Genomic DNA, 21416 nt, shown 5'->3' on the forward strand with positions numbered 1-21416 from the left:
GAGGACACGGGTTCGAGCCCTAGTCTGAGAAGATCCCACATGCTGCGGAGCAACTAAGCTCGTGAACCACAACTACTGAGCCTGCGCTCTAGAGCTCACAAGCCACAACTACTGAAGTCCACGCGCCTAGAGCCCATGCTCTGCAACATGAGAAGCCACTTCAATGAAAAGCGCGCGCACCGCAACGAAGAGTAGACCCCGCTCGCCGCAACTAGCAAAAGCCCGTGCACAGCAACGAAGACCCAACGCAGCAAAAAAATAAAGAAATTTATATAAAAAAATAAAATGTAAACTAATTTTCCTTCTCCCTCTTTTGGTATTGAAGACTGTTGATGAACAGTCTATCAGTCTAGTTCTCATTCTTTTATCTGTAAACTTCTTTACTCTAAGATGTTTTCTTTATTCTTGATGTTCTGATATTTGCTAGGTCTAAACCTGAGATTCACCCAATATACTGAATTTTTTTAAATTAACTATAGTTTTTGGTGGGCTTTTTTCCCCCAAAATTTCCATTTGGCAGGTTTTCACAACAATTTGTTCTTTTTTTTTTTTTTTTAAACAATTGCCGTCTCCTTCTTTTTTGTTGGAGGAAATTAAATATCGTTTACTTTTAAGTTCTTTCCATATTGTTCCAATCTCTGTTTCTTCTGTATACATCTTTTATTTGTTGAGTCTGTTTTTCACACTGTTAGTCTTGTTAGTTGGTGATATTTTATTGAGAACTCATGTTCTATTGGAGGTTTCCCTCATACCATTACTGGTTTTGGTAGCCTTGCAAAGGGAGGAAGGAGTCTCAAAGTGGTTACAGCCTCAGGCTCTACAAATCCAAGCCTTAATTAAGAAGCTTAGCTCAACTTTGCCACACACAAGTAGAAGTTCTGGACCAACACCTAATGATGCGTTTGAGCTGGGCCCCAGTCTCCCTTGGGTGGCACTGCTCTGCATTTGCTCTATGAAGCAAAATCTTAGGGACTGTCACCCTCTGCTTCTTGACTGTCATGATGTCTGATAAGGCTATAGACATGAGAGCTAATGAAGACATCATTTACTTTTCAATCTTTAGAGTAAACAAGCTGATTTAATCTTAGAATAAAGCTGATTTTGAGGAAAATGAGTTGTAACTGAAGTAACAGATACATGAGAATTACCTACAGGGAAAAAACATGATCTTGATTAATATGCATGACAGTGCTGCATATGGTGGTCCTGGATGTCACACCCAACTTGCTGGATGACAAAGAAAACCCACTGCTAAGCAATCCTATATTGTGTACTGAGTTGGTACCAGGTACAACAAGGTGGTATCCTGGATGGTGATGAGCTAGAACTCATGACTATTTTATCAATGATTCAAAGCCTCAAAGTACTTAATGTTTAGCACGTGGACCCACAACCTGGAAGTATAGAGCACTGAAGCATATCTAGGCTCCTAAGAGACAGACAGAGCCAGGCACAAACTTGTGCTGTCATTAAAGACAACTAGAAGCCACCTTCTATTTGGCATAATCATGCTATACCTGGTCTAGGACCTATCCCAGCCCTACCTTCTGTTCCTTGAACCACCCACAGAAGTTTACTCAAGCCAACACATGCTCTATCCTCTTGATCACTAATTTGATTTAGCCATCTTCCTCTTTCAATTCTCTCTGCTCCTATTCAATGATACTCAAATGTGGAGGATGAACAAGGAGCCTTCAGTGGAGAGCTGCTCATAAGGCCACCTTCTGAGCATTCTGGGGATGTCAACATCACTAAGACTTAGTTCCAGAACTACTAATATGAGAGGTTTCTGATTGGAATATCAGAGACAAATGGGTTCAGATTTTTTTTTTTTTGGTACGCGGGCCTCTCACTGTTGTGGCCTCTCCTGCTGCGGAGCACACGCTCCGGACGCACAGGCTTTTTCTTCCAAGTTCAACAACTTGGGGACATTTTCTTGTTTAATTCAAGAAAATGATCAAGTTTGATACTCCACTGCCAGATATGGTCCTTCTGAGATATTACATATACTTAACTGCTGTAGCTTGGTATCAGGATCCCATGAAAGCTGGAACAGAGAATGAATTTCTAGCTACAGTATCACTATAGCATTGCAAGATGCATACCATCTGGTCCTGACAGTAGACCAAAGGGTATAATAAGATTTTTCAAAGTTGAGGGATACCAGGGAGTTCCCTGGCAGTCCAGTGGTAGGACTCGGTGCTTTCACTGCCATGGCCTGGGTTCAATCCCTGGTCGGGAACTAAGATCCTGCAAGTTTTGCACCATGGCCAAAAAAAAAAAAAAAAACAAAAAATTGAGGGATAGCAGAGAAAACTCTAATTTTAAAAGATACATACAAGTTCATAGTAGCACTATTTATAATAGCCAAGACATGGAAGCAACCTAAATGTCCATCAACAGATGAATGGATAAAGAAGATGTGGTATGTATATATATATATATTCACATACACACACACACACACACACACACACACACAATGGAATATTATGCAGCCATAAAAAGAATGAAATAATGCCTTTTGCAGCAACATGGATGGACTTAAGAGTTTACCATATTAAGTGAAGTAAGTCAGACAGAAAAAGACAAATATATGATATCACTTATTTGTGGAATCTAAAAAGATGATACAAATGAACTTATTTACAAAACAGAAATAGAGTCAAAGACTTATGGCTACCAAAGGGGAGTGGGGGAGGGAGGGATAAATTAGGAGTTTGGCATTAACATATACACACTACTATATATAAAATTGGTAAACAACAAGGACCTACTGTTTAGCACAGGGAACTATACTCAATATCTTGTAATAACCTATAATGGAAAAGAACCTGAAAAAGTATATATATATATATACACACACACACACACACACACACACACACATGTATAACTGAATCACTTTGCTGTACACTGGAAACTAACAACATTGTAAATTAACTATACTTCAATAAAAAATAATTTTTAAAAAGTTGAGGGATAAATTATACTATGTGGAAGTAAAGTTTAAAATACGGCTAGGCATCAGAAATATGGAGTTGACCAACTTAAATCTTAGAAATAAATACCATCTCACCTCAAAATAAATAAATAAATAAATAAATAAATAAATAGTAACCTGTGAGGTGATGGACATTAACTAACCTTATTGTAATAATCATTTCATAATAAACACATATATAAAATCATAACATTGTACACCCTAAACATGCACAATGTTATTTGTCAATTCTATCTCAATAAAGCTGGGGAAGAAAAAAGAAACAAATACCATGAAACTAATTTAAAGACTACAAAGAAACCACAATATAAAAACAAAAACACAGTTAAGGAAAAGATTTTACACACACACATCATTGATTTTACATACACACACACACACACATATACACACATAATTTGGATTCTATATTTTTGTTCTAAATTGTATTCTAGAATATTGCTCTTCTGACTGAAAACAAACATCTAGACCATCAGATCCCTGAGAACAGAAACCAGACCATTAATATCTGAATACCCAGAGCTCGATACAGTATACTGTAAATGGTGTGAATTCAATAAATATTTTTATTTAGGTAAATAATTTAATGATAGAACACTCAAATTTCTTTAAACACAATATTTCAAGTTACTATATTTTTGTCTGAGTACAGATCTGGAGTGGTACAAATTGTATCTAAATATTGAACCATGAATTAAGCAAAAAGGGTGGAAAACAACTCTTCTGACTTAGGTTTCGATTCCTTACTCCCACTCTTGCTTGCCTCAAATGATTTCTATTGAAGATATTTAGGTAAACCTTTAATGGACAACATGTGAAAAGGTCCGTTGACTATAGGGCTAATTGAGACAAGCTCATGGGTACTGAGGAGGGGGCCTTCGGACTTTGAAAGGTCCACTTCCTGCAGAAGCCATTCCTGTTCTCTTTTCTGCTTTAATCCAGACCTGCTTGAATGAAGCCCCATTAAGTAGCTACTGACCACTTACGTACGTAATATATAACTTAAATGTATAAATAACTTAGAAGTAAAGTAGAAAAATGGTTTTCTTTTAAAGAAAAAGCAAATGGAAGACCAGCCACCGCTCTGGAGCACACCAGGCATGACACTGAGCATCCCCTCCCCAAATGTCTGCCCCAGCCCCCATATGTCAACATCCATCACCCTGACCCTCTTGCCTCTGGCAATATGGCTAGACTTACCTCAGAGGTTTCCCAGATAGAAGAAAGCTGAAGGAAACTGGGGATTCCATACCAGGTGTACATTCCACCAGCAGTGATTGACACACATGCTACGTGCGATCATTAACACTGGGAGCCTGCCTGTTTTCAGCTTTACAGGCTGCTTAAGAACACTTCTTATTGAGAGAGACTCTGCTGGTCTTGGATCATCATGGAACGATGAGGCTTACTTTAGTAAGAATGACCCTCTTACATTATAGGGCCAGAGGACAGATGCACAAGTGTGTAGGGATCAGACGAACTATGTTTTTTTGTTTTTGGTTTTTGTCAGTGCCTATATACATACATATGGTATAGTTTAATAAAGTTGCTTTTCTTACGTTTCATTGCTTTGTAAAGTCACATCATATATACAGTCATCAATAAAACTCACAGATGGCCAGTACAAAATTTAGAAGTTTCCAACACTGTAAAAAAATGACAAGGAGTTATCAGCCCTCAGGTAAACTTCAGGATGGGTAAGCCCTAACATTAATCACTGTGGACTGCAAGCACTAAGTTCTGTCTAGTTCTATTTGAGAGGAGAGGACTTCATCCACTGGTAACGTCACCTGATCACCATCAGGGAACAAAAAGTTCTCATGGCTTTGGCACTCTCTGTTCCCTGGAAGGGTTTCTGACTGGTGGAGGCAGAGAGGACAGCGAACGATCCAAAAGGAATCAACAACCCCTAAATGGGCCAATAGTACATCCTGGAATCCTACCCAGGCCAGGACCCTGAGACTGGAAGCTAAGAACTGTTGTCAACTACACGGGCCTTCATCCAAGCACAGAAGCACAGCCCCATCCCTCACCCCTTCCTCAGTCTAAAGGAGAGCAGAGGGGAAGCTCTTTGGGAGAAGAGAGGAAGGAAATGTGGTACAGACAAAGGCCAGGCTACTTCCCAGAGGCCTAATGCTCTAGGCCACACCTAACTAAGAGTGTGGAATATGATCCCACTTTGAAGATGAATAGCACTATTTTAAGAGTAGAACATCTTGGGAAAATCCAGGATGCCTACTCTGAAACTTTAACTCGAGGCTGTGGAAGACACATCAGTATGCAGGTATATTCTCCTCTTCAAAATCTAAGATGACAGAGACCACCTTGGTGGTCCAGTGACTAAGGCTCCACGCTCCCTGGGCAGGGAACTAGATCCCGCATGCCACGACTAAAAAAAGATTCTGCATGCTGCAACTAAAGATCCTGCATGCCGCAACTAAGACCCGGTGCAGCCAAATAAATGAATAAATATTAAAAAAAAAATCTAGATGAGAAAAAATATGAAATCTTGCCATTTGCGACAACATGGAGGGACCTTGAGGGTATTATGCTAAGTGAAGTAAGTCAGACAGAGAACGATAAATACTATAGGATTTCACTCATATCTGGAATATGAAAAACTATAATAAACAAACCAAACCCCTAATAAATGAACAAACCAAAACCAAATAAAACAAACATGTTATTACAGACAACAGAGTAGTGGTTACCAGAGCGGGTAGGTAAACGAGGGAGACAAAGTGGATAAAGGGGGTCAACTGTATGGTGATAGATGAAAAATAAATTTTTGGTGGTGAGCACATTGTAGGCTATACAGATGTAGAAATATAATGCCATAAATCAAGATTACCTCAATAAAAAATAAATCATTGTAAATGAAAAAATGTAGATGGATATTTTCGTTTCCAAGCACCAAAAACTTTTAAAAAACTTTAATTGGCTAATATAGTGCACATGTTAAGCAGACTTTTAAAGAGACCCTACATCTTGAGTGGGTTAAGTAATGATTTATAACCATCTTGAAACATGTTTAACTCGGTTTTTCTAGTGACATGAGATTAAACATGGAAACCAAACTGTGTTTCACTCACAACATATAAGCAAAGAAACTGCATGGACATGTGTAGATTTATGCAAAAGCCCGGTGATACAACTACGTTTAGCTTTTCAGATTAGGTACATACGGCCACCCACTCACCCTGTATTATCTCACCAAACACAAGAGCAGCAACTTTTCTATTTCAATACAATTATGGGCAGAAATTATATGATATAAAATAGAGGTTCTTCCATAAAGGTTAAGATTTAGCATATAAGCAGGGAAGACAAAAGCAAAGTTCCCATGAAGTCAAAAATAATACCACACTGGTCCAGTGCTCCATGAAACTCTGAGTTAAATTATAGTCCTCAAAGGCGTGTACTTGGATCCAGATTCACCAAGGCACTTCAGTATGCTTCAAACTGGCTCAACATCATCTTCCTGCTGTATTCATAAGCCAAAAATAGTGCCGCATTGGCAGGGAACGCTCGAATCAAAGTAGCTTTCAGACCAGAATATAAAGCTGCTACTCCTTCCTTTTTCACAACACTTAAAAGAGTTCTGATAAATCCTGCCTGTTTTCCAAACATGGAAAGAACCTGAATTCTGGATTTGATACAATCCACTGGGTATATGACAAGCCAAAGGCAAATTCCAGCAATTCCACCGCTTAACATCAAGGGGACAGGGCCTAGTTCAACTTTTGATCCATCCGAGGCAAAAAACGAGCGGCTCAGTTCATAGCCACCGAAGAAGAAGAAATAGCCTGGTACTACTTGAAACAGAGTGCTCGTGAGTCCGTGGTAGAAGCCCAAGGGGCCATCCTTTCTAAGGATACTCTTCGCGACGGACCAAACTGTATTATGGCTTCTTGCTATCCTCCCTGACATCTCCAGTTCGTGCATGGTCTGCAGCCGGCACTTCACCAGCTCAGTGGGGCACAGGGCCAGCGCGGCAAACGCAGAGGCGACGGAACCAGCGGCCGCAGTCTGCAGATCATTCAGCTTCGCCTGCTTGTCCAATCCAACCACTTTCCTCACGAACTGTTGGCAGAAGCCGTAGCACAAGAAGAGGACTGACTTCTCGGCGACGTAGGCCATCAGCGCGGGGGCCGGTCCCTTTGTAGAAGCCCCGCAAGCCCACCTGGGAGTACGTCTTCAGGCCACAGTCGACGAGGCCCTTGTACAGGCCAGGGAACGTCTGCATCTTCACTTGCATTGTGTCGAAGGGCTGCCCGGTCAGGACGCAGGCTGTGCCCCCAAGGGCCCCCGCGGTGAGGTCGACGGCGGCTTGGATGGCAGGATTGGATTTCATGTTCGCCCACTCTTCTGCTGGTCTCCGAGGAAGGGAACTCTCTGGAGCTTAGGAGGCCGTCCCGTGTCCAGCCGCCTGCTCTTGGCTCTCTCTCCGGCGCGGGAGAAGCCGCTTAACCCCAGACTAGGCTGCGGGCCGCCCTCCCCACGCACTGAAATAACCCCCGGCCCGCGGGCCCGCGCGCGCCTCTCCTGGCGCCCTGCGGCCTCCGCGTCTGGGCCCTAAACCCGTCAGCCGCCCTCCCGCTCGCTCCGCGCCGCCAGGCAGTCCCAGCGCCCGCGGGCCCCGGGGCAGACTAGAGAAACACTTCTAATGACTCTCAATACAGCAGTAGAAAGCTGTCCGATAAACTCCTGCGATTACGGCCAGAAACTCTAGGCGCTGCTGCGGCGGACGAAGACTTGCCTTCCTGTTCGGCCAGAGACCCCCACCTCCCGGCAAAAGAAAATGGGAGGTGCTAGATCGCGCCTGGGGTCAAAGGGTCAATCTACAGAGACAAAGGTTTAAAATAGGGAAAACGAACAAACACTTTGCGGGGTTTACCTGACAATCGGTGGCTCCTTCGGATCAGAAAACCCTTAATCGTCTCCGGAGAGGAATGGCGGCTCCACAAAGGTGCCGGCCGCCGCGCCTCTCCAGGTGTAGCTCTTTGCTCGCCGGGGGCGACGCCGGGGGGGAGGCCTGAGGCGGGCAGATCCCCTCTTTCGTGGTAACATCGCCGTGGATCCTGGCCTGAAGCCCTGTGAGCTGGTGGGACGCACACCCTCGTTATTTCTAGAGGTTAAGTCAAGGCCGTGTACAATCGCATTGGAAAACATTTATATACAGCTAAAAAACTTGATATAAAAGACCTGTGTGGCTCCAGCACGCTCTGTGCGTGCTAAGTCTCGGGGTTCTTGCTGAGGAGCCATGCAGCTTTAGGCAGCAGAAGTTCTGGATATAACTGACTACAGGCCTAGTAGGCAAGATGCAGTTTGGGGCATCAGTGAGGGTACCGCTGTCAGGACACACTTATCCTCCCATATGCTTATAATCCCAGCGTTGGAACGAATTCTCTTAAAGTTTACATTTTAAGCCCTAGGCGGTATTTTACTTTGGGGGTAAAAACAAAATGGTGGAGGGGGGCAGAAAGTATGCTAAAAGGATTCTTTCATTTAGAAAGCTTTCCTTGTCTGATTCTTTGGGTATCAGTTAATATTTAAAAGTGAGGCACCTAAAAGCAGATTGTGCGTGGATACTGTTTGTCAACAGGTAGACTTCATTGTAGTAAGTAGTGACTTGGCCTTTTCTTTGGAGAGTGCCCAAATGTATCTGGATTTCTTTTCTCTGGTACCATATGGTTTCTTCAGAGAATAATCTTCCAGTCTTGACTGTGTGTGTTTGCGGGGGAGGGGGGGTGCGGGTGGTGTTTACCTTGGGTACTGATTTAATGACACCAAGTGGGAGAAGAGGGTTGACATCCCGCAGTCAGAAAACAGACTTCCACACAATTCCCTTGTTCAATGCTATGGACTCCCAGCCTCCATCTGTGCCTTCTTTGGTTCAATTTACCCAGAAACTAAACTTTCTGTCTGCGGCATGGGTAAGGAAAAGTCATCTGGCTTGAGTGAGATAGGGCTCCTGGACATCCAACAGCTCTGAGCACAGATTTTATCTTATTTTTTTTGTCTGTGCCACATGGCATGCAGGATCTTAGTTCCCAGACCAGGGATGGAATCTGGGCTCCCTGCGGTGGAAGCCCAGAGTCCTAACCACTGGACTGCCAGGGAAGTCCCTGAACACAGATATTAATGAATCCTGTTTCTAGCCTCACACCTTCCCTCCTCCTTGGAAACTGCCTGCGAAAACTGAGCCTCAGTGTCTATATCAAGTGGGTGGGTTTGTTTCTCCTTGGTATACCTCCTTGCAGACATTTAGCATGTAACTTTCTGTGATCTATGAATTTATCGTTTCTTCATCTGCTTTGGCCTTCTGAAAACATTAACATCTCTCATCCACTGTTGTCTCATCTCCTATTTTCCTTGCCCTTGGGGGTTACTATATTAGCAGGCTATCTGACAGAGAAAAGAGATTCATGAGAACAATGTGCCATTTTAAACTAGAAAAAAAATTTGTTTAATTTAAAAAATTTTTAAAATTTCGTATCACATTTGATGGTTTTTTAAAAATTAACTTTATTTATATATTTATTTATTTTTGGCTGCATTGGGTCTTTGTTGCTGTGCTCAGGCTTTCTCTAGTTGCCGCGAGCGGGGGCTACTCTTCGTTGCGGTGCACGGGCTTCTCATTGCGCTGGCTTCTGTTGTTGCAGAGCATGGGCTCTAGGTGCACGGGCTTCGGTACTTGTGGCATGCAGGCTCAGTAGTTGCGGCACATGGGCTTAGGTGCTCCACAGCATGTGGTATCTTCCCGGACCAGGGCTCAAACCTGTGTCCCCTGCATTGGCAGGTGGATTAACCACTGCACCACCAGGGAAGTCCCTCACGTTTCAGGGTTTTTAAAAACTGTTTTGGTTTTTTAAAACTGTCCATTAATTACCTATGGTTCATTGTTTATTTTTTAAAAGCACATACTGTTTTTACAAACACAAGAGATGCAGGATACTACAATAAATCATCAACGGCTTTTGCATTAAATTCATATATGTATATGTTTTGGAGAAACCAAGTCAGTAATCAGCGCCAGGGATCATGAGGGCATTAATAGGGAAATCGTCTGTAATTTCATTGAATTATCAGACACAGTTGTGCAATAATACACAGATCTCAAGTTCCATGAAATATATTTAAACAGCTGGACTTGGAGCACATGTACTCCCACGCATACATGGAAAACAATGGCAAAGGAACTTCCAAATTTTCAGTGAAGACGCACACCCACATCACATGTTCCCTAGCAATCAGATTGAGTAGCCAGATAGGATTACCAGAGAAAGTAAGGTTTGAGCTGAGGGCTGAGTAACAAAAAGCTAGCCATGAGACTATCTGGAGACTGTTCCAGGAAAAGGGAAATATAAGTGTAATATAAGTAAAACTCTGTAGTGTGAAAGAGCTGGGCGTTTGAAATATAGAAAGAAGGCCAATGTACCTGCTGTGTGGTGAGCAGTCTTCCTAGTCTGTGTTTTCACACAATTCTTACCAGGTAATAAAAGTTTAAGCAGAGTTCTTGAAGACAGTCCTTCAGAGACATGATTGGTCACACTTTGTCCAAATTTTTTGTCTCAAACATTTGATCTACAAATTCAAAACGTCAGGCTTTATGACATTTAGATGTGAACATAAAGATCCCATTTACCTAATCTATAGAAATAATGCAAAACAGAGACCACACTGACATGCTTATTGCAGCATTCTGTGTAATAGCAAATTTGAAATGGAACAACCTAAGTGACCGGCAATAGGGGAGTGAATAAAATTAAGAATTTATAAAATTTCTGCATTGCTTAAAATTTTCAGTGAGTTTTCTCCTATAATATTTTAAAACACTAATTTAAAAAATTCAACTTCCATTCATGAACTCAGAAATATTGAAAACCGTAGCCCAACTATACATCACACTCATCAGGCAAGGGAGCTATGAGAAAAGTGAGTCTTTTTTGGTAACTCTGGATTTACATGAAGGGAAATGGATCCCAATCTTCTTAAGTTTTTCTCTTTTGAAGTTTACATAACAGATAATTACTCTTCATTATGGAGGTTTTAATATTTATGCAAGACCAAGCCGTAAATGAATCAAATAAAAACCAGAGCTACAGTAGTAAACTGCCTCAGTTTGCTAATGCTGCGGAGGTATTTGAAGCAAACTTTGTTTCTGCTGTAATTTATAAACTTTTAGAATGAGTCTTTAATTTGAAATCAGTCAACCCCATTTAAAGCAGCTGTTTCTTTTTACACTTTTCTACCATTTCAATCAGTCTTTAAATCAAATTTTTGATCCCTGTACGTTCAGACCCTAGTAAATAGGCAATGACAGTTTGCTTTTATTCTAGGAATTGTTCCAAGTCCTTATATGTATCAACTCAATAGCCAACAACTCAAGGGCCCCGAGGTAGGTAATATTATCACCTCCATTTTAGAGATGAGGAAACTGAAACCAACAGATTAATTTACTTGCCCAAGATCAATCTCAACTAGGTCACTGAAATAGGATACAAACACAGGCACCACATCTCCTGACCTTGTGATTTTAATCTCTACTCTTCTTTAGTAAGTTTACAGTGACTAACAAGGCAAAGTACGTAATCTCGGTGAATTTACAGCCTAGTGAGGACATGGGCAACAGGTAACTTAGACTTTGGTGTGATAGACGCATAACGGTATTTATCCCAATAGACTATTATAGAGAAAGAGTAGTAATTAAACTCCTTGAAAAAAATGTAAATAAGCTCAGGATTGAAAATAGTGAGAGAATGTGGTGAGATCAGGCTGAAAGAAAAGAATTTAGGATAGTTTAGGAACGTTCTTTATCTCCTGACCTCCAAATGGAGCAGGTGGATTGGAAACATAATGCAAAGATGACATTTCCCCATTTCTTTGCCTCTGCTGTTCCTCTTTTTCTTAAATTCTAACATATCTGCTTCTTTTCCTACAAAACAGAATCCAATTGGTCAGTCCATTAAACCCCATAAAGAAACCACTTCAGAAGAGGATCTGATACCCACTACCCCTAAAAGAGCAAGACACATTATAAGGTGAAAATTACTTGCTTTTATTTATTGTGAAAACAACTTTATGAAATGATTTGCAATGCAAAACGTGGAAAACTGCTTTGAATAACTGGGACAATAGCTACAGCATGGGAAAACATATGTAAACAAACTTCACTGCCACCAAACTAGACTCTACTTATTTATCTCAGATGGCATCGCAGAGTAGCAATGGCAGCTTCTGGTAAACGGAGAAACAGCAGCAAAGTCCTGCAGTGAAGCTGTGATTAATTGCTAAACTGAACTGTTCACTCCACTAATCCTACAACTTCCCTACATTTACCTGTCTATACATTCCTACTTACTACAGGACAAACACCCACCAAAGTGGTTCCAGAAGACAAATGAGATACAAATTCACAGTTATATTTGACTACAAGACAAATCCAATAGAAGGCAGTGGAGGAAATTGGGAACTACTGCAAAGTTTTACTATCTAGTCCAGGTGATGAAAACAAAGTTTTTCTTTCAAGGCTGACCACTGTCAGGAATGAAATTAAGTATCAAAGCTCTCCTCACTTCTCTAGGAGTGATTCTAGCTCTTCTTGCAAAGAGCTGAGCTGCTCCTTTTCTCGGTCTTCCTTTTGTTTCAGTTCATCCAGCACAGCCTGAAATCTGTTCTTGAGAGCCAGGTTTTCCACTTTCAGGATGAGATCCTCCTGTCGCTTTGCCCTGTCCTGGGTCTCTTGGAGCTTGCCTTTCATGTTATCAATCTGTTTCTGAATTCCCATAACCAGCTGATTAGTTCCCTCGTTTTCTCGGTGGTGTTCAGCTGACTCATTTAGCTTGTCCTGTAGCTGCCTTTCCAGATCTTCCTCAGTGTCAATGATGTTTATATCTTCTTCGTCTTGATGCTGTGTCTCATCTTCATCTTCACTGCTGCTGCTAAGGTCATTGAATATCTCCCGAAGCTCATCATGTTCTAATGAGTCATGGCCCTGCCTGTGGCCAGACATTCCTGGGGAAGAGATATCAAGGCCTTGATTTTCTGCTTCTTTTGTTTCATCTTCAGCAATTATTTCCCAACGGGTACTGACAGCTTCCGCATCTGTGCTCAGCAACCGCTTTACTTCTTTTTCCACATCTGGAGACTCAATATACTTCTTCTTTGCTGTCTTACGGAACCTTCTCTTTCTGACATTTTTTAGAGGCAGAGTAATTCCATGGTTCCATACAAACTTTTTCTCTTTGTCCTTATCCTTTTTCTTGCTTGCTTTGGGATCAGCAGTGGCAACTGGTTCCTCAACGGGAGGATAGAGATCACCGTCAACTGTAGCGACAAGCATCTGAGAGACATCAGCTGTCTTGTAAAAGGTTTTTTTATCAATGGTTTTCAAACTTTCCATAACACATGGCAGATCTACCAATTTTGACGCCAACGGGACCTGGTCCACGCTGACAATTCCATGGCGCCCATCAGGGTGTAACTCAATTGTCAGTCTGTCCTTCAGGTTGACATGACCAGACTGTACCGCTCGCCTCACGGTAGAGGCATACTCCAGAGGTAGGCGTAAGATAAACTGGCTCTCTAGTTCGTGAGGAGCATCATCTTTGCTCTTACTCATCTTTGTTTCTTTGTGACTCACTTTTTCTCTAATAACCACTTGTTGCACTAAAAAATTTCAGCTATTTCAACAGAAAGACCAGTTCTTTATAAACTGAAGTCTTTAATTACAAAGAGTTCTAGGTAGAATAGCAACTAAGCGTCTATTCTGAATTAAGTCCCAAGTCTTTCTAAATATGCTGCAACAATACCAGTCGTTACTGACGCATTGCCTTACTCAGGTCCATTTAAATCTATCAGCTGCAATGCCAAGTTCCAACCTCTAGATGCCGCTGCAGGACAACGCAGGGAAAGCAAATGGCGGCTCCTACGGAATGATGTTCGGCCCAGAAAGTAAGGCTCAGCAGATACTCCCAATCCACAAACTCTCCCGGAACAAAGATACGCAAAAAGCGGGGCGTAGTGAGCTCTCTTCGCCTCGGGTACTTACAATCCAGTGACGATTATAAGTCCAGTTTCTCCGGACAGGCGCGAGCGGAAAAGGAAGCCACTCAGAGCAAGGTGGCCGGGAGCCGAGCGTCTCCTTCCGAATTCCTTTGTTCTTCCCGGCACTTGGCAAAGCGATCCGCTGATTATCGGTGAAATGGCTGAGGACGGGCAACGCGAAATCTCGCCAAGAACCGCAGCTCCAAACGCTAGATTCTGCAACTCCGCAGCTCAGCGGGCCTCCGTCCGTTAACGGCCGACCTAGCCGAGAAAAGACAGCTACGTCACCACACGGGACGGGAAGCTGCTGTGAGTCGCAACACGCCTCGGGCGGAAGTGCGGGCTGCCCCAGCGCCCGCAGGCGCAACGCCCGCATACGCTATCCGGCGTGTCTTGTCGTCTCGCGAGAACTTGGCCTTAACGGGACGAAGACTATGTTTCGTAAAGAGCTGTTGGTTTAGGGCTTCCCTGGTGGCGCAGTAGTTGGGAGTCCGCCTGCCACTGCAGGAATCGCGGGTTCGTGCCGCAGTCCGGGAGGATCGCCGCGTGCCGCGGAGCGGCTGGGCCCGTGAGCCGTGGCCGCTGGACCTGCGCGTCCGCAGCCTGTGTTCCGCAACGGGAGAGGCCACAACAGTGAGAGGCCCGCGTACCACAGAAAAAAAAAAAAAAAAAGCTGTTGGTTTAAAAGTATTTAGAGAAAACGGTTATAAAAAGGACATAGATTCTCCCCGCCTCCGCTAAGCCAGGGCTTTTACCGGATCTCTGTGGGGCCGGATACCTCCTAGGCTTCCGCGTGATTGCCGGAGATAGGGCGTCCGTACGGAAATGGTGTTTGTTTCTGGAAACATCTCGGCATCTCCACAGGCTATAATCTGGAGCCGATAAAAAAAACTCATAACTAACCATACCGTGGATTTTAAAGTACCCAAGTCAGTGGAGTGAGGACGTGCAGCCCACTATAATTCTAAGTCTGTGTTTGTTGATTATCAAGATGGCTGTAGGGGGCCCGTGACTCGGTCTGTTTCTGTTTTGAAGACCGCCCCCCCCCCCCCCCGTGAGGGAACAAGGGTGATTCCTCTTTTTTAATTTTAGTTTATTTATTTTTTTATACAGCAAGTTCTTATTAGTCATCCATTTTATACATATTAGTGTATACATGTCAATCCCAATCTCCCAGTTCATCCCCGCCCTCCCCTCCCCTGCCACTTCCCCCCCTTGGTGTCCATACGTTTGTTCTCTGCATCTGTGTCTCAATTTCTGCCCTGCAAACCGGTTCACCTGTACCATTTTTCTAGGTTCCACATATATGCGTTAATATACGATATTTGTTTTTCTCTTTCTGACTTCACTCTGTGAGTCTCTAGATCCATCCACGTCTCTATAGGTGACCCAATTTCGTTCCTTTTTATGGCTGAGTAGTGATTCCGCTTTTTAATGTGTTTGACGTAGATATAAGTGTAAACAGAGAAGGTAGTGTTCTTCTGGAGGCCCATGTTCATTTAGGACAGTTGGCTGAAAGACGAATAGTCTGATTAAAGTAGAATATAATTGAAGTATTACTTCCTTCTACTCATTTGCCAGTAATTTTTAAATTAGTTTGGAATTTTAAAAAATCCACCTCTACTGTTTGGATAACTTCTCTGCTTGCCTCTTCTTTAGGTGGTCAAGTATTCTTCAACATGTATTTATAGTACTTCAGTCTAACTGTGTAACAGTTTCCACTTATTCCTATTCATTTCCATTTACTTATTAATAGGATCAATTTGGTAGACTATCGAGGTCATTAAAATTTCAATTTCTATTCTCTAATATATCAACACCTGCATCTAAGTTTTAGAGAATTCACTTAAAATGTGATTAACATTTATAAAATTCACTTTATTTCTTTATGTACTTATTGTTTCCCTCACCTAAGATTGGAAGCTCCATGATAATCAGGAGTCTAATATCATGTTCATCCGGTCCCAGTGCCTAGTATCAAAACCTGGGAGATAAAAAATATTTGCTAATTGAATGAAACAATTGATCCATCCAGAAGGAACATAAATACAATCTAAATCCTATAATAGTTTGTCAGAAAATACATTCTGTGTCGCCTTAAAATGAGATAGAGCCACTTTATATATACATTTCCTCTCCAGTCACGGACCGTGCCAATTGTTATGAGGCCAGAAGTTTGCAAATAGCGTGTGTGAATGTGACCCCTTTTGTTTCGTAGACTGTGCTACTGTGTGTCATGGGGTGGAATTTAAATGGTTTGGTACCAGTCTGGTTTTTTATGTTAAGTTTGAAGGAAAATTATGCTCTTCTACATAACTGTACTTTAGTTCTTTGTTCTGTAATGTGTTGAAGAACGTTAGCTGATGTATACGTAATTTCCAGGATGATCTATTTCCTCTTTTTGAAGAAGTTTTTCCAATGTGCTTGTCCCTTAATTGTACCTGATTTTACTTACTTCATAGATATGAGTTTAGCATGCTAGCCTTTGCATAATGCTTTATTTAACCCTATAAAATGTGAGGCCATGCTTATACATGAAAATAATCCAAATATTGCTTTGCATTTTAATTGCCTATGAGTTTTATGATGCTCAAATATCTTTGTCACAGAAAATAACTTGAGATAAATTCTGGGCAATTCAGATTTGCCAAAATTATGGTTTGGTTTAGTTATTAAACCTTGAAATGGAAGATTGTCAGAGTTAATTAAAAGGATCAACTGAAGTGTCCCCTAAAGTATCTACCTCCTTCAATCCTGAAACATATTTTCTGTTTTTGAGTTTAATACATTTTCTGAATGCTATGTTTTGAGGGGTAGTTACACTGATCTTAAAGCTAAGGGCACTGCCACATCACCATTACCTTAATGTCTATTGATAAATCCAGTTGTTGTTCTTGTTGTTTTGACTGGGGAACTGAATTTTATTTACTTATTTTATTTTTGGCTGCATTGGGTCTCTGTTGCTGCGCGCGGGCTTTCTCTAGTTGGAGCGAGCGGGGGGCTACTCTTCGTTGCATTGCGTGAGGTTCTCATTGCGGTGGCTTCTCTTGTTGCAGAGCACGGGCTCTAGGTGCGCGGGCTTCAGTACTTGCAGCACGCAGGCTCAGTAGTTGTGGCTCACGGGCTTAGTTGCTCCGCGGCATGTGGGATCTTCTCGGACCAGGGCTCGAACCCGTGTCCCCTGCATTGGCAGGCAGATTCTTAACCACTACACTGCCAGGCAAATCCCAGGGAACTGAAATTTTAATTTTGTTTAATTTTCTTAACACCTTTATTGGAGTATAATTGCTTTACAATGGTGTGTTAGTTTCTGCTTTATAACAAAGTGAATCAGCTATACATATACATATATCCCCGTATCTCTTCCCTCTTGCGTCTCCCTCCCTCCCTATCTCACCCCTCTAGGTGGACACAAAGCACCGAGCTGATCTCCCTGTGCTATGTGGCTGCTTCCCACTAGCTATCTATTTTACATTTGGTAGTGTATATATGTCCATGCCACTCGCTCACTTCGTCCCAGCTTCCCCTTCCCCTGCCCCGTGTCCTCAAGTCCATTCTCTATGTAGCAGCTGGTTTCTTAATGATGGTCTTCTTCCTGGCTTGCAGGCTGCAGCCTCCTCACCATGTACGCATACATACACCATGTACGTATACATACACCATGTACGTATACATACACCATGTACGTATACATACACCATGTATGTATACATGGTGTAAAGAAGCGGCTCTGATATTTCTTGCTCTTCTTATAAAGACACTAATCCCATCATGGTCTCCACCCTCATGACTTTATCTAAACCTAATTAGTGCCCAAAGGCCCCTCCTCCTAACACTATCACAGTGGGGGCTAGGGCTTCAATATATGAACTAGCGTAGGGGGTGGGGCACAAACATTCAGTCCATAACACAGATCAATGCGAAAAGATGAAATGTTCAGTTAAAAATGGTTATCCAAAGAGAAAAATATTAAATCGGGTCTTAATTTAAAAATCAACTTCTAATGGTTCTAAGACTCAAATGTCAAAAACAAAAACAAAACCCAAAACAACGTTCAAGCTCTTAGTGGAAAATACAGATTAATGGATTTTAGACCTTGGGCTAGAAATAATTTCTTTAAAAAGACACTGACCATAGAATAAAAGATTAATACATTTGTAATAAAATCAAGAAACTTCATTTATCAATAGACATCTTAAAGATGCGAAAAGGCACAAACCAGGAGAGGATACTCACATATACACACTGACAAAGAATTAATATCAAGGATATATAAAGAACTCCTACAAACCAATATAAATAAAAATAACAATAGAAAAATGGTAAAAGACATGAACAAACATTTCACAGAAGAAACATATAACCAATAGATGCACAAAGAGATGTTCTTTTGCTGTAATTAGAGAAATACAGATCAAAACCAAGATCAGGTAGATGTTTTTGTTTGACAAAAATTTAAAAGCCTGACAATGCCAAGTGTTAGAAAGCATGTGGATACAAGAGATTCAGGCCTATATATTGCAAGTGCATGTAAAAATCAGTACAACTACTTTGCAAAATAGTTGAATATTAGCTATTAAATATAACGATTACTCCTAGATAAATACTTGCGAGTTCCAGAATTTCTATTCCTAGTTATATACCCAAAAGAAATTCTTGCACATTTGCATCAGGAGGTATATATAAGAATGTTTATATTGACAGTGGGCAACAGGAGCAAAAATCAGGAAACAATCCATATGCCTATCAACGGAATGAATAAGCTACGGCATACTCACAAAATGGAATGTTTTACAGTAGTCTAAATAAATGAATTACAGGAACACAAGATGATTGGATTTTAAAAATAAATATTAGAGAAAAAAATGTACCAAAGTCTCACATACAGTATTTTACCCTTACTATAAAATTTAAAACAACTAGAAAAATATATATGTGGGAGTAACATATAATACAAAAAAAAAATTCAGAGGAGCAAAGAATGATGCACATAGAATTCAGGATGATAGTTACCTTGATTTGCTGGGTCCAGGGAGTGGTAGGAGGGACCATTTGTACGATCAGATGTATATTACTACCAAGGTCCTGGCATTTGTGGGGAGGTACTGTGTTCACAAATTCTTATTACTATTTCGATAGATAACTACATATATAGATATACAGCTAAATGATACTGGATAGGTAAGTAAATAAACAATGCAGGTCAGGTATGGACTAATGATGACAGTTTATCATAATCCAATTCTGTGAACTTGAGGTCCAACCATATAAAAATAAAACAAAACAGCACATGTGAGAGAATATAAAGCACACAGAATCACCAATGAAGTATTCTTGCCAAAAATGTTTAAGCTCAACCAAGCCTTTCGACCTTCTCTCAAGGAGCGAAAGTCCTGAAACCCGGGAGACTTCCTGCCTAGTTCTTCGCACTAACAGACCAGAATCAACCTGGAGGAAAAACCCTTGGATATAGTGATAGGCTCTTATCGACGTGCTTCAGCTTTAACTCCACACGGCAAAGAGAAGTGGAGAGGCAAGCATAAAAATAGAGGCAGAGAAATTAAAAATAAAAAGCAGTGTGTGCTAAAATCCTTAATGCATTACAAAAGACACTAATGGTTCCGCGGCACCCTCCGAGAACGCAGAACCCAAGACTTATCCTGCTGCACGGCCTATAAACACATGAAAAGATGCTCAACATCACTGATTAGTAGAGAAATGCAAATCAAAAGTACATTGAGTTACCACTACACACGGGTCAGAATGGCCATCATTAAAAAGTCTACAAATAACAAATGCTGGAGAGGGTGTGTAGAAAAGGTAACCCTCTTACACTCTGGGGGGGGTGGGGAATATAAATTGTTGCAGCCACTATAAAAAACAGTAGGCAGGTTCCTCAAAAAAGTACAGCTAGAATTACCACATGATCCTGCAATTCCACTTCTGGTCATACATCCAGACAAAACTACCATTCAAAGACTTACATGCACCCCTAGGTTCACAGGAGCACTACCCACGATAGCCAAGACATGGGATCAACCTAAATGTCAGTCAAGAGATGAAGGGATCAAGACGATATGGTATATATATATACACACACACACACACACACACACACGTATATAATGGAGTACTACTCAGCCAGAAAAAAAGCTGAAATAATGCCATTTGCAGCAACACGGATGGACCAAGAGAGTATCACATTGGCTTGGCCAAAAAGTTCATTCTGGTCTTTCCGTGACATGGTACGGAAAACATCTTCCCACCACCACTTCCCAAAACGAAGTGAAGGAAGTCGGAAAGAGAAAGACAAATACCATATGGTATCACTTACATGTGGAATCTGAGATATGACAAAAAGGAGCTCATCTGCACAGACTCAGAGACATAAAGAACAGACCAGTGGTTGCCAAGGGGCAGAAGGGCAGGGAAGGGATGGAATGGGAGTTTGGGGATTAGCAGATATAAACTATTACATGGAGAGTGGATAAACAACTAGGTCCTTCTGTATACCACAGGCAACTATAAACAACATCCTGTGATACACTGTAACAGAAAGGAATATGAAAAAGGTTCTTTATATAGTAATTCTAAATACTGTGCTGCAGAGCAGAAAATTAACACAACATTGTGTATCAAATATAGTTCATTAAAATAAATTGAAAAAAACCACCACGGTGTGGTATTGGCACAAAAACAAACATATAGATTAATGGACCCCAATAAGGAACCGAGAAAGAAATCCACATACCGACAGTGAGTTAATGTGTGATGAAGGAGCAAGTATGTATAATGAAGAAAGGACTCTCTTCAGCCAGTGGTATAGGGAAAGATAAACAGCCACATGTAAATCAATGAAGTTAGAACACTCCCTCCCACCGCACCCAAAAATAAACTGAAAATGGCTTAAAGACTTAAATATAAAGACATGACACCATAAAACACCTAGAAGAAATCATAGGCAAAACATCCTCTGACAAAAATCCTAGCAATGCTTTTTTAGATCAGCTTGCCAACAAAAAAGAATTAAAAGCAAAAATAAGCAAGCGGGACTAACCAACCTTATAAGCTCCTCCACAGCAAAGGAAAGCATCAACAAAACAAAGCAAAAATCCTACAGAATGAAAGAAAATGTTTTCAACTATGCAACCGACAAGGGTTTAACTTCTAAAATATACAAACAGCACATACAACTCAATACAAACCAACAAGCAAACTAAACAACCAATCCAAAAATGGGCAGAAGACTTAGAGATTTATTCAAAGAAAACATCCAGATGGCCAATGGACACATGAAAAATGCTCAGCATTGCTGATTATTAGAGAAATGCAAATCAAAACCACAAAGTGGTATCACCTCACA

General features: G+C 41.3%; 1 protein-coding gene and 1 pseudogene across 1 annotated transcript; both read right to left on the minus strand.

Annotated features, from left to right (window-relative positions):
• Window positions 1-1053: 1053 nt before the first annotated feature.
• On the minus strand, window positions 1054-11949 carry LOC111183167 (mitochondrial ornithine transporter 2-like; annotated as a pseudogene).
• Window positions 11950-12041: 92 nt separating this feature from the next.
• On the minus strand, window positions 12042-14349 carry LOC149749661 (transcription initiation factor TFIID subunit 7-like). Its single transcript, XM_089909388.1, has one exon. It carries the CDS (start codon window positions 13626-13628, stop codon window positions 12579-12581), a length of 1050 nt encoding a protein of 349 aa, XP_089765514.1. The 5' UTR covers window positions 13629-14349; the 3' UTR covers window positions 12042-12578.
• Window positions 14350-21416: the final 7067 nt, after the last annotated feature.

Source organism: Delphinapterus leucas, chromosome 3 (assembly GCF_059928025.1).
Source record: "Delphinapterus leucas isolate spDelLeu-1000000601 "Yukka" chromosome 3, BTC_Dleu_Yukka2, whole genome shotgun sequence".
Taxonomy (NCBI): Eukaryota; Metazoa; Chordata; class Mammalia; order Artiodactyla; family Monodontidae; genus Delphinapterus; species Delphinapterus leucas.